Genomic DNA, 15,214 nt, shown 5'->3' with positions numbered 1-15,214 from the left:
TGGTCGCATTATCTTCAGCTAAATGATAGGTATAACGCAAACAAATAGGAAGGTCGTTTCATTTGCCGCGCTCAATATAAGGATGTGGATATTTAATTTTGTCGGTTTATTCGGATACGGCCGGAGTGTCAGTGTTTAACGCGCGTTCACGGCGCATGCGTGAACAAAACAAACTAGAGCCGGGCTGCGGTCTATAAAAATAGTGCCAGTTAGGAAGTGCAGTGAACTGTGATTTTTTAAACGCATGACCAAAAAGGATATACGTAAATCGGTAAACATCGCGTACGATTAATTCAGACCCATAATATTTTACTAAATAATGCGAAAAAATAAATAAAAATATATTTATTTGATTTTCTGTGTATCCAAATATAAATGACCCCTCTACACTAAATAACATATACGCGACACAGGTGTTCTTACGTTGGACACTACCGCATTCAGGGCATCGGAAACCTAATTATACATTATATAATGCACCTGCGATCTGAAAATACTCTTATATAATTTAAAAAACACAAGCTCCGTAAACAATTGATACGTCCTAAACCGATTAAATAAAATATATACGACCTCCATGCTCAACCTTTTCACACATCGGCTGTTTGAAACGAATCATTCTAAATTCAAATCTGATGTTTTTCACAATTTCTGCAATGTCAATGAGGCCTTGGTGATTATGTCAAGGCGGTATTGCTTCACCGGCTCATTGTTACGGAGCTGTATAGTTTGGACCGTGACTTTGTTTGTTCAGTTTTTATTGAACTAAATTTATTTTTTATACATTGGCTGTACATGTAGAGCTTTAGCTTTATTGATAGGGAGTTTAAAAAAATATATTTTTTTGACGTAAATTTTATGGCTTAAATATTTATCGAAAAATAAGTTAATAGTAATTATATATACAATATATTTTACTCTGTTAAAACTAGGATCTATATATATTGGCCGTTTCCAAACATGTATGCAATAATGATATAAATATTGTGAACTAAAACCTTGATTTTAAGTGTGAAGAAGAAAACTATTTTCTGCTTATAACAAAAAATATATAATAATAATATTATAAACATGAAATATAAATACGCTCTGATTACTGTGGATGATAAACTCAAATGTTTTTTTCCATAAATTTACGTATAAAACGATTTGAATAAAATTGTCGTCATTACTACATACCTAGCGTTTGGCGTTAATAGTTTTCTATTCACAAACTTAGGACAATTATTAACGTATTCTGTATGAGAAACGTGAAACTCGACGTGTGTAGTGTATGCAAAACTTGTCGTAATTACATAGTTGACTTTATAAATAGTTTGTCTGTCGAACGAATTAACATCTTCCTGTTTTATTTAAACTGTCCACAGTAAAATAAAATAATACATTAATATCGAATAATTGTAATTAAGTTATTAAATAAATATTTTAACAAAAACATAAATACGTATAATATGTTAGTAACAAAAATATATATATTTTCTCTTGAAACTAACTAAATTACTATATAAATATTGGTTTAATCCTGTTATATTCGTAAATAATATCGCTTACCATAAGTTTGAACGACTCGTACTAAGCGTAATATAATATTCTAACTTTCAAACAATGATTTGTTAATTCGTGTCAAGGGCCGCTAATTACGTGATAAGAAATATTTATTAACAAGCAAGACGCGCGGCTTCGCTCACAATTCTTAAACTTCTTACAATAAGATGCCGTGGTTTAAATTTGTTATATTAAAAATTTTAACTAGTTGTTTCATGTGACGACGTCTATATTTTACTTTTATTTTAGTAATCCACAGTAATGTTAAATAATTTATACTAAATTAGTTTATCGAGGTAGTAGTTTTTTAATCGGTGATAGACTGGAATAGAAAAGGTATGTGTGTCAGCCGTCAGCGCCATCTGTCGTGTGTGTCACGTCACTTCACACAATACAACTGTTTTGTCTTGATTCTACGGTAACAAAACAGTTTTTCAAATAATTTATAGCCAGTGTCGTATTCTGATATTAAAGCTACATTACTGTAAGGTTTCATCAAAATCGGTACAGCAGTTTTTGTATTAAACAACAACAAACATCCGTACACATTCACAAAAATACTCATATAATACAAATAGGATTTCCGTCTCATAAAACTAATATGAACGTTTAAGGATAAACACAACAAACAAACACACACGTAATTTTGTATTCGAGTGTAATATACTTTTATTTTTAAGTCGGTTAAACAAATATATTGCGTATCAGTGGTATTGTTATTAAAATCTCACGACCTGACGCTATTTAGAACATTTGGAGGTCGTTTTAATGAGCACCTAACGATAGGTCGAGTCCGTGCAATATAAAAACCGATGACTGAATCGATTTTGATATAAATATTACAGTTATATAGGTGGAGGTCGGAGGGCCAATTCAATTCGACATTCTCTTATGTCAAATTTAGAACTGTCAAAGTTTTTGACAGCCTTCATTCGAATTTCGGACTGTCAATTTATTGATGTGTTTTCAAAGCATTAAAGGAAATATTTTGAAGATTAATTTTGGGTAATTTTTAGGAATATTAAATATATATATATATATAGTATTATATAATAAAAAACTTGTTTAACGATACTTACTGTCCAGACACCTGTCATTCGTGTCGATTGACAGCTGTCAGAGCCGCAAACTCCGAGCGGCCGTAACCTCCGCACAAAATCACGTACTACCCTCACATATTTAAACATATATATAATGAGTTTAGTTAAACTATAATATATTAATATATAATATTTGAAAGGTGAATGAATACGAGTCGTAAGTGATTCTCAGCTTTATTAGTTACTGTATAGAGTTGAATTTATATAATTACCATTATTTTCGTTAATTTTCATGTATAGGGCTACAATTACTATGAAATAGGTTATAATTTTTGTCAATTTAAAGCCCAATTGTGATGTTTTTTTCGTCTCTAAGTCACCGTGGCTGAAATATATTGTTGTAATAAGTTGTGCCCTCTTATTATTGGCTTTCGATTCCGTTGTAGGTATGTTCAATTTAAGGGATTTTGAAAGATTTTCATACACGAGATTTTTGAAGATTTTTAGGGATTTTTTAGGGAAAATCAAATTTCACTCACGATGTTTCCGTAAACAAAAGTTACGGCTTTGCACTGGCTGTCGAACCAAACAGACGAACTCGCGTAAAAAATTTTCACTTCACGTGATTAGTGCGTACGTATTTTTGACGATTAAAATAAAAACTTCTATAAAAGTGGCGTTTAAATTAGAGATTTTAAACTATTACTATAATATCGCAAGTTTACTCACTACTATCTACGTTTTTATGTGTCCATCGTAAGTTCAATACCTAGAGTCAGAAAATTTTACACTCCAATAACCTTACCACTTGTTTTCAACCATAGAATCATCGTCGATACTTATAAAACAAAGTTTTTAAGACTGTCAGGATATATTTGTACGTACAGATACCAATTTACGTATATTGAGAAGTGAAATGCACTGATGCAAGATGATGAACGAGCCATATGTTTCCAGGATGACTTACTACGGTGAGTGACAGACAGACACACACACATATTTATATAAGTTTAACCTTTTTTTTTTCTAGTATATAATGTGTTTTTGTTAAAAAATACTTATAGACTACCGAACTATGTAAGAAATCTGTTAAGATTTTATTTGGACATTTCCAAATCTGTTAAGATTTCAATCGCATAACCTGTCACAAAACATGATTCACATATCTTTAATTATGAGAATTTCCATTGAAAATAGTTCAATATAGGAGTGATAATTTTGACAACACTTAATACGATTAAACTTCACGTAACTCGTGTTAGTGAATCGTTTGACTAAATACGGGCAGTTTAACGTTATTAATTAATAGAAATATTGTATTATCGTTGTATGTCGTGGTGACATAGAGGTTAAAACGCCGCCTCTCGTGCATGAGGGTGCTGGTTCGAAACCTGACAAGTACCAATGTGATTTTTCCGAGTCATATGTACTGTCTAAGAGTATTCAGACACAACTGACGGACGGTGAAGGAAAACATCGCGAGGAAACCCGGACTTATAATTTCAAATTATAGGTTTGAAATCGCCAAACCGCCTTGAGCGAGCGTGGTGATTAATGCTCTAAGCTTCTCAATGTGAGAAGAGGCTTTGCTCAGCAGTGGGCTCAAATAGGCTGATGATGATGATAGTATCAACATACGTGAAGTGCTGGAATACTGTAAATTGTACGTTTAGTGTGGTGCCTGGCAGCTTGAGAGTAGTGGTTATGCTGTATCAATTGATTATGATAGAAATTTCAATTGTCCTTAAGGTACTAAAATTATATAACAAGTAAAAAGTCTCTGATGAAAATTGTATAAACACTTTATTTATGCTATCAGCTATGGCTTCAAGTCACTGGAATCGTAGAATATTCTGCCAATGTCAATGTTTAAATATGCTGGACGAATTATAATCTTGAGTACCGTGTGGAGGAAACACGAAGGAGTTTGTCAAATGAAATAAAGGCGTTTATTTTATTATTATTATTTAAAGAAGACATATGTTTAGCCAATTTTAACAACACAGTATAAGTTACGCATCACACATCATACACGGATAAGACGAGTACATTTGTATTTATACATTAACTCAACTCAGTTAAGCTAAGATTTTTTTTGAGATTATATCCAAAAATTTGCAGAAATAACAGTTCTATAGCCATTACAAAATAAGAACAGAATGTTGCGAAGCGTTTGTAATTTTATATTAAATAAAGTAACATAATTACATAAATTGTTTAAACATACGTACAATACAAACGCGCTTTCCAGACGTTACTCTTATAAGTGCGTTACATGTAATATATATTTTCTCAGCGGCCTTTTTATGTGTACACTGTAATAAATTACGTTCATAATTCAAAAAACTTCTCAATCTACGAACAGATCGCCACCCTTCAAACAGAAACTAGGTTAGGCTCGGGTGACCTACATCACGTCGTCATGGCAACGGCGGCCATGTTGCGGTTGCCATGACGACGCGCATGCGCGGCACACGCCAGGCGTGGTGACAACGATAGGGGATGACACGGGGGGGAGAGGGATGGGAGATATCATATGTTCAGATAAAGCGATCATTGTAATGACATAAAAGATATTGTTTTTTGCAGAATTTAATTAAGAAAATAATTAAAATAAAAAATAAGATTATTAGTTTTTATTTGTCAATAAACTCAATACATTTACATATGTTATCCGAACTAACGAAGTCAAAAAATCTGTGTATGGCATGTATATATAAAAAACTATGAAAAATATTTAAATTACACGACAGATATGTAGTTGGTATGACGTGAATAATACTAGTGTCTTAGGCCGATCCCGGTTTCATCTTAAATACAATCAATAGTGCTATTATCTATATAATAATATTTTGTTTAATCGTTACTTACGAAAGATCATTTTATTAGATCTATTTTAGGTCACCACTCTATACACATCTGAATGACAAAATATTTTAGGCAATGCATATACATATTACCAAACGTAACTAGCTCTCGATGAAATGTCACACTGTGAGTCGAAAGTTCAGCTGTCAATTGTATTAAGGCTCAAAAATTTGTAACAAAAATGATTTCATTGCTTATATTACATACTAGCTTTGCACGCGACTTCCCATCTGTGTTCTATATCAATAAAAATAACAAAATCTAAAATCTTAGAGTGCTGTTACTTATTGCACCAGCTATTCCAGTGAAAATTATATATATATAAATCTGTCCGTGAATTGAAATGACTTAGAAAATTGAGGAAACCTAGCATTATACCTGCTTCGTTTATTACTGTATTATACGGTATTTGATCACAATGAGAATATATTTATGCTTACCACATGTTAAACGAGATAAATATTGATGTATATGATACATACATGATACTATAAAGTATATTTTTACGTATAGTTTCCTTTAATTTAGTTTAAGTTACGTGAACAATGTGATAATATTATCAGAGCTAATGTTGTCACTACATACGCGGCGTCAATAGTTTTTCATTCACACAACTCGAATATTAACGTAGGTTAAGAAGAAACGTGATACGATCGGTATGTAGGTAGTATTCAAACTGGTAGTAAGTAACACGAAAAACATATTCAGTTGATACGGAATAAAAATTTTGTATTGAATTAGATTGTTCTAATTATTGATTTTATATACAACTAACCTTTTCGGTTTTCTGCTATGAGAAGTCTCGTCTCGTCTTCGTTATTACTGCGAAGTAACCGAAACGTCAATCGCGAAAAATCTCATTATTTATTACTTTTATTACAAACAATTTAAATGTTAATATAAGTTTATAAAATTTGTTTATTTTATTCCATATTATATATACGACCTTGTGCATTATTGATTGTATAAATTTAATTTCATTGCTATTGAAATAGGATAAAATAAGGACACATGATTATATTAATTGTCAGCACGTCATCTGGGAATCGAACCTGGCACACTACAGATTCAAGCAAACTTTAAATATATATATATATATATACTTTCATATAATCACAGCCAACGTGTTTTGAATAGTACTTTAAAGGAAGTTACTTGTATGAATTGGATGGGAATTGAACCCGGATACAGAACAGAGGGTCAGTTGACGTACTTCCTGTTAAATTTACGGAACAGTTCCGTTCGGGATGTCTTATTTAATATTACATATAACTTTTTTAAACTGAATTTATATAGTAATCTTAAAGTTTAGTTGAAAAAATCTTTTAGTGTTTCGTGTAAAAGACAAACATACATATATATATCTTTAGTAAGATGCATTGAAAACTATCAAACCACTTTGTTAAGCTTACTATATGTCTACCTTGAATGAGTATAACGCTGTCAGTAACGGAATTTACGCTACATAATCCATACCATCAGTTCGCATTAATAAACTACACACGTACAGTTAATAGGTTTTTTTCATCGGTATACATAATTAATATTACGTGTTGAGTTTCGTGAATACCGTAAACCATGTTTTTGGTTCGATTAAAAAAAAATCACTGCAATATTTTTAGTTAGTTCAACAAAAATTTTAACTTATACGACAATATTTAGTTTTTTATCAAAAAACGGCAAGTTATAATGATAATGACGACAATTAAAATATCCTCAGGTAATTTTCTGACTTTAAATTACAGTTTATTACAGTGCTTGATCTTAGCTACTCATACGCTATAAAATTACTGAACAGATTTTGATGTAACTATACAATAATATATCTCATACATTAATAGCACATAGTATATAATGTGTCTTTAGTCCGTGTAGCCCCGGGAACACTTCATGACAGTTGTATTATGAAGTAACGCGACACGCGATAGATGGCGCTGGCTGTTGGCTCATATATATTAAACACGCATATTTATTTTCCCTTAGAAATTAATTCTAAACTCCACTCAGACGAAGTCGCGAACAAAGCTAGTAATTTATAACAATTTTGTCCTACATGATATATCTATACAATCGCAAGAGCAATATCATAATCCACCCAGCAATAACCTCTTATTGATAGAATTATAAACGCATATGTTTTTTCATACAATCAAAAATTACTGAATTTATTTTGATGATAGTTTACAAGAAAGTTGATTACGTGACGGAAAAATTGTCGAGTATTCATAGGGTAGGTTGTTAAAGATAAGGCGAGAACTTAGTACGAGTTATATCGATTGGTTGACCGACTTTTTACGGTTTTTTAAATACTTAAAACCGACTCGTGGTTAAATTTAACCTCTATTAGTTGACTGTTATTTACTTAGTTATCTGTCCCAGGTTTCGAACCATATCACGAGATTACTGGAACAGTAATTTAGCTCCCTTTATCCCAGGCACTCGTTAATTTAGATACATTTTTTATAAGAAAAAATAACTACCCTCAATATTAAGAAAAAATAACTTAGAAAATTTTTAAATTGTGATTCCGAAGTCTTAGCTACACAACTGAAAAATTTCATCGAAACCAATTCAGTGTTCTTAAAATGTTTATTGATTGTAACTATAATAAAACAATTTTTTTATCAATTTCTGTGTGTCTGTATGTTCCGACTAATCTCATGAACTGTCTATGGAAGATAGCTGATGTAAATATAATGTTTTTTTTATTTACATAAAAAAAAGGATAATTTTAATAATATTTACACGTCAATGTATTATGTTTATTAGTATGTTAGCCTGTGTGTTTGTTGTTCAGTAACTACTAAACTACCAGTTCATTTGTATTTTATTAACTCACTTAGTTACTAAATAAGTTATTGAATATTCACACTTAACTTACATCTAAAGCAAAAGCCGGCACAATACTTGTTTACTATAAACGGTAACATAATAATTAAATACGCTCAAAACTTTTGCGTCTCATTAGCGCCATATTTAAAATACCGTCGGCCGTGATGAGAGAAATGACGGAAAAAAAATCGTTAGACATAAATAAAACTATCGTTTTCAGACAATAGTTATTTTTGTTATTCAGCCGCGAGTATACAGGAAGCGTGTTGACCAAAAAGTTTTTCGGAGCAAGGAGTTCGAATTAATAATTGAGATATTATCTATTTCATTGTCGGTAGCTAAACATTTTTTTTATTTAATCCTTATTCAGTATTGTGGAAGATAACCAAAAAGTTTTAAGCTAATAGTTTTTATTAAACTATAACACTGGCTGAATGAAGAAAATATTTTTTTTTTGTTTCTCGAACGCGATCGCCTTTTTTTTTCATTCGGGGGAAGTCTGTCGGTGTGCGCGCTTGTTTTGTGTTTTTTGTTGTAGTATTTACGTAAATTGTGTTTAAATATATAGTAATATGTCGGTGCACACCATTCCCCTGATCACGCCCTTCATCAGAGGACCCAGATTCCCGTACAGAAAGAGTAAGTTTAATCATACATGATAATTCTGCAGACATTTGTTCTATTCAAATATTACTTTCAACTAGTTTTCGTAAAAAATCTCATATTTTTTTCAAAATTCCACGACATGATCGACTCTCTCTCCTTTGTAATTGGAGCCATATCAGAGTTTTATTAAGATATGAGGCAAAATTATTTTAAAATATACATATATTTACATAAAAAACAAAAAAAAAATTGCTATGAAAATAATTGTTTTGATTAGAATAGTTGCGTGGCCAGCTAGTTTCGGGTTATTGAACCCTCGTGAAATCAGAACCATCCGAAATGACCCCTCATTGCATACACATTAAATATAACAACGCGTCCAACTGAATGGTTTCAGTGTTTCATTTCTAAAAACATTTGCTTAATACATGAATATTTAAATTAATTTGCCTGTAATTTGTGCACTCGGTGTAGATCAAATGAACTCTGTACCTTTGACTTTTGACCTTAGCCCGGAGGGTCGAAAAACTCTAAATTGTCACGCGACTCTGCCCGCATAAAGCCGTGTAACGACGAAGTCTGGGTGAAAATCGCTTTGCTTTGAGAGAATGTGCCGGGGAAATATTTTGAAAGTACAAAATTTTATATATATATATATTTAGATAAAAAACTATTATTTTTTATACAGAGGGAGCAATTTTAATAATTTTGTATATATTATCAGTGACACGATAGTAAAATTGACTACATCTGTCTATATTAACTCTGTTTAAGCGAAAAATACGACAACAAGCTATACTATACACCATGTAACGAAGTTTTTGAAGATTATTTTTATATATATAACTGGCAACACCATTTAAAAAACCGCCCCATAATGTATATTATTAGATATTTCCAAAGGTTAGTTTTTACTGTCAGGCACCGTCGTGATTCAGAGTTAGTATGTGTGGCTGTATCTTGAAGAGTTTAGACAAAATCTGAATGTCCTCGTCACTGGGATCTCTAGACTAATATTTTTTTAAAAGACTTTCACCCTCTGAAGGGTTATTTTGCGCTCGTCTGGCTGGAGCATGCTATATGTTTGCCCCTGGCTTCGTTTGTGTAAGATCAATAGACGTTTTAAAATCTATGTTAATTAAATTTAAACAAGCGGTGAAATTTGTGAAAATTAAAAAGTAGTGCAGTCGTGTCGAAAAATTTGTACCGTACGAAAGCTGGGACAAAATTAAATCTTGTATATATACATATATAGTATTAATATTGGGAGTACTATTTATCTCAGCCCTTACTACGTTTAATTCCCTATCATAGCAGCTATATGAACTCTGAACTATTTCGTCTTTCGTTGACAAGTGAGTTTGGCAAAAGTGTATATTTTATTTATCTAAACAGGAAGCCGACGTTGTACAGTTTTCGGTGTTAGCCTTAAATAATAATGAATAACACGAGTGCGTGTATAAACCGTGCGCCCCACTTGTGGGCTAACTCGATACTCACAAGTAGGTACGCGGTATTTTATAATATGACATTATTTGCGTGTTCTGTGTCCACTCTCAACACGAATTATTTAATTATAATTTATTGTGTAATATATTTTAAGCGCAAGTAATATTTAAAATCCTAATTTACTAGACATCTCTATACTTGAAATATATATATATATATATATATATATATATATAATGTGTGTGTGTTTTTGGACACAGTTTGTATACAAACACAACGAAGCTGAGCCATGTTTAGTGTCTCTTTAATCTCTAATTTGAAATCATTGCGCCAATGGATATGTCAAGTTAAATTTATACATTTTTTACAACATTTTTGCAAGCATTAACCTATATTACAGGTAACTTTAAACTCTATGCAACACTAGTTTAATTCCTCAGCTTCCGTTGAGAATAATGTTAGCGAATATCTCTCATTATTTACGTATTCCAAGTGAGGAAGTTTGGCCCGCGGCTATAACCTGAGGTTGCGTATCAATTTTTAAAAGTCGACGTCTCTTTGGACGCTCGCCAGACTTTAGTTTAAATTACACGCAGCCAGCCACACGTTGGAGCGGTTGGTATTCTGTAAATACGACACTTTAGACTGGATCCGACGAGACGAGAGGAGCCGCCTCAAAGATCATGACTTGTAATTGATGACAGCGTTGAGGGGCCACGAAAAAGATCATTTTTAGTTGGTCCTTATATCAGATGACTCTTTCGTTCCTGGCTTTGAGGAGTAATGGTCTTACGTTATAGCCATAATCGACTTTAAAATTAACCCACATCAAGCGGTCGAGGAACCAAAAATGTTAATATATACATATATATATTAAATTATATTCATGCCTACTATCCTCTACGCTGATTCCTAGTTTATTCCTGATCCCTGCGCCGATACTTACCACTAAACTCAATATAATTACTTCTAAGTAAAAAAACGTCTCTAATTTCCACGTTGAGGTCAGAACGCTTGAACCAAACAAAATATCCCAATGCGTATGGGCTGTATTGTCTCATTATAAATGCCATGATGACATTTGAATGGCAGTTAAAATTTAAGACACACTCAAATAGATTATTGTTGCGAGGGAATGCCAGACTGGTACGGTCTCGTCGCATCTCAAGATGCCTGGAATCCAATTTGCTTTATCCGACCAGGTGACGGGACCGATCTGGCGGAATCCGTACGAGTGGATGTCTTATCAGCTTACAGAAACCATATTAGACTATTATCATACAAGTACCATTTGTGCTATATTTTTTTGAGCCATATTTGATAACTGGCAGGAACTAAGTTTGGCCGTAGTTAGTATTTGCATGTTTTGCCATTACGAGGTCGGAGTGGTCAGTAGTCAGTTCATCTTGTACTCTGATTGTTTTTCATTTTTAACCATAGAGATGTCTGCTTCTTGACGCCTCTATACAAGCATTATCATAAATGATTTACTATACAATAGAATACTGTGACTTCAAGGACTTTGTCTGTTACATTACTCAAAATTAGACAGTAAAAAATCAAGTTCGTCTATAAAAATGTTTTTTATGTACCCTTTCAGTTGTGTAAAGTGGATATGTTTTTCCCAGGCAAGTCTCCGTTTTTTCCCGGAGTGGAGGAGGCGGGTGTTGCTAGCGCGGCCGCCGGTTCACCCTCGGGCCCCGCCGACCAGGCGCAGGACGTGGTCTCACGGCTGAGCGCTGCCGGTGGGTTGGAAACTAGACACTAGAAGTAGGACGTATCACCCGCTTACCATTTTAGCGTGGGCTATGTCTGTACGAGAACGAAATGATAACAGGAGATTAATACTGAATAATGCTGTTATTTCACTATAAAAAATATATTTGTCAGGTACATAGTTAAAGCGGGCGTTAAGTCTCAAACACGAACTATGTACTAACCACTTGTAAAAAATACAGGTCTATGGACTAAGTAGACACTTAAGGGAATACTTTCAGAGCTCGAATCAAGAACAGACACACTAGATTAGACAATTGGAGATAAATAGGTCTTCACAATGACCGTACTGTGAACTAATTATCATACTATCTGACGGATTTGTGTATTAAATCTAAAGAGTTTTGAGTTCCTTAAAAGAAAATCATACCCAAGAAATCTCGACTCTTGTTGAGAGCTATTTCTTTATACGTGTATATATTGGCTGAAGGTCTGTCGATGTGCGTGTCGGCCCTGGGCTCGCCGGCCCGATCGTCGCCCGTGTCCGCGGGCTCGGAGCACGGGGAGCGGTTTAGTAGGAAGGTGTTTGTTGGGGGACTCCCCCCGGACATTGATGAAGGTGAGCCGACTTACTGTGTGATAGCCGTACGTCAAATCAAGAAGAGTTAATTTTACAAATAATTTAATTGTTCTGTTTTGATAACCTTCAGGAATGATGAAGGCATATTGCAAATAATTTTATTTAGCTTTTAATCCAGCAGTTATCGAAGTGAGGATATTTCGTCCTCTAGTACGCTGAAATACTGATTAGTCTTGTATGAGGTCTTTGCACCAATTGCATCTACACTTTTCTGATAGATCTTGTAGAACTGTTCTTATACACAATACATCACATAATTTAAACTAAGTGAGATGTTTTAGTACATTTTCCGCCACTGTCTAGTGTTATGGATTTGGATGAAAAACTTTAACTAACTTTCTGCTTGACTATTATTTTATTACAAAAAAAAAATTCAAAACAACTAGCAGCAAGTGACGGAAAACAAAACATTAATTCTCCTTAAACAAATCACTGCGCAAACTTTATCTATTGAAATTGCATTCCGATTCGATTTATAAGACTTTTTTGTTTAATATAAAAAATGAAGACTAAAAAAAAAATTTCACATCAATGTGCAAGAAAAATAAATGTATAGTAGTGCATCACACAAGTCGAACAATGGTCTGAAAGGCTACACGAGCATCAGTCTAGATATTGTAAACCCCAGTCCAGTCAATAGGCCATGTAGGTCACCCAACAATACCTAGCGACCTAGTTCGTTAGGTGCGACAGACATTTTATAATCCATATAAGTTCTCCCGCGATATTTTTAGACTTGCGCCTCAAAAGGCTTTAAAAACACTGATGACATGACTTACTGCTACGAATTCCAACGGGTTTTTGCCCTATAACGACACTGTTCCAAAATTAATTTGGTAACATCAGAGAGGGCTGTTTAAAAATGCCCAAGTCAAAAAGTAAATAGTTGATTTCTATCGCTCAAAAGAAGAATCTCTATGTTTAATTTTAATTGTATGGGAAAACTATTTTTCTTGACGTGTCAATGTTGTTCACGAGGAGCCTCTTTGATGACTGTCGGACTTGTATTGTTCGCGCTGTGCTCTACTTTGACTGAGCTCCGGCAGTCGAGAGACTTGACTGATGTTACAATAACTAATATTATCGCTGTTTGAACGTATGCAGTAACTAAAGGTTCTCGAAGATACTAAATCGATTTTAAACTATAGCAACTACTAAAAAAACGTAAATTTTGTGTTCTGGGTGCCAAGCAACGCTTTTTTTCCTAGTCTATAGGAATGTGTATAAAATTTACAGATGAGATAACATCGTCCTTCCGCCGCTTTGGTCCATTGGTGGTGGACTGGCCTCACAAGGCTGAGAGCAAGAGCTACTTTCCGCCCAAGGGATACGCATTCCTACTGTTTCAGGTGAGCTTGGACTGATGGGGTACTTGGGAAAATATTAGCAGAAGGGAAGGAGGGGAATTAGGGCGAGAATTGCCGATAAGTAGGGTCGATTATAACGCTATCAGTGTCAAAATTAATGATGGAATGTACAAAAAAATAGTTGTAGAGTCGCACCGCGCTGGAAAAGTGAAACTTCGTAATGTTGGAAAGAAAACTGGAGGTGGTAGAAAAGGATTTTCAAGGAATTGTTACCTCGTTGGAAGTCGCATAAGAAGTTTCACTTGAAAAGTTCAATTAATTATTATAACTTTACCCAATGTTTAAGAATATGTTTTTATTCTTCTTGAAGTCACGATATTATGACAAGGTAGTGTTTTCTATTTAAAGCAATTTTGATATACTCGAGACTACATTCTGTCAAAGTTCGATGCGTTCAATGCTTAAGACGTTTAGATTTTTATCTGTGGCCGATTAGATTGACAGATAAGTGGAGGAATTAGTTTGAAGTTGGATGGCAAAGAGAATTCTTGATGGGTGGGTCCAGGGACCAAAGATAGTAGGGAGGGTGAAGCGCGAAGTTGTTTGGTGAAGTTAGTGTGTGTGTACTCCAGGATGAGAGCTCGGTGGCGGCTCTGATGGAGGCTTGCATCACGGACGACGACAAGCTGTATCTGTGCGTGTCGTCGCCGACCATCCGCGACAAGCCGGTCCAGATCCGACCATGGCGGCTCGCGGATGCGGACTTCGTGTTGGACGCTAGCATGCCGCTGGACCCGCGCAAGACTGTGTTCGTGGGCGGCGTGCCGAGACCCTTGAAGGCTGGTGAGTGGTTTGTGAAGAATTTGAGCTCACCAATTGCCGTGCACACTTTGAAATGTTTGATGTGTCCAGCATGTTTTCCTCTCTAAATCCCTAATTATGTCGGATATGTACATTTGTTTCCGTTTATCTCAAAGAAGCAAAATAGTTTGATTCATTAATTGTATCTGGATTTAGTATCCCCATATATTTTACATATTTGTTTTAATAAAATTGTTTGAATATTTTGTTGTATATAATACGAGTGTGACGAGTAGGCTGCGTTTAGTTTAGCCTACAGTCACAGTAGTTAGGAGGCGGCGCTAGTAGCGGACGATTCTAAATGTTTATCAACTCTCGATAGATGGCACTGTTACCGGGTCTGGAAGGGA

General features: G+C 34.1%; 1 protein-coding gene across 2 annotated transcripts in view; it reads left to right on the top strand.

Annotated features, from left to right (window-relative positions):
* Nucleotides 1-15,214, top strand: part of LOC116778432 (translational regulator orb2) — a 32,583-nt gene that overhangs the window by 11,985 nt on the left and 5,384 nt on the right. The window contains exons 1-6 of one of the 2 annotated variants that reach the window (XM_032672436.2): nt 126-271; nt 8,656-8,924; nt 11,969-12,085; nt 12,547-12,675; nt 13,933-14,045; nt 14,636-14,846. In XM_032672436.2, the coding sequence (XP_032528327.1) occupies nt 8,858-8,924; nt 11,969-12,085; nt 12,547-12,675; nt 13,933-14,045; nt 14,636-14,846 (637 nt within the window). In that variant the 5' untranslated portion in view covers nt 126-271; nt 8,656-8,857. Of the gene's footprint in view, nt 1-125; nt 272-8,655; nt 8,925-11,968; nt 12,086-12,546; nt 12,676-13,932; nt 14,046-14,635; nt 14,847-15,214 lie in introns of those variants that run through there. The other variant, XM_032672435.2, reaches the window with a different exon arrangement.

The sequence above is a fragment of the Danaus plexippus genome, chromosome 31 (genome assembly GCF_018135715.1).
Source record: "Danaus plexippus chromosome 31, MEX_DaPlex, whole genome shotgun sequence".
Taxonomy (NCBI): domain Eukaryota; kingdom Metazoa; phylum Arthropoda; class Insecta; order Lepidoptera; family Nymphalidae; genus Danaus; species Danaus plexippus.
This window is presented reverse-complemented; position numbering and strand designations above follow the sequence as displayed.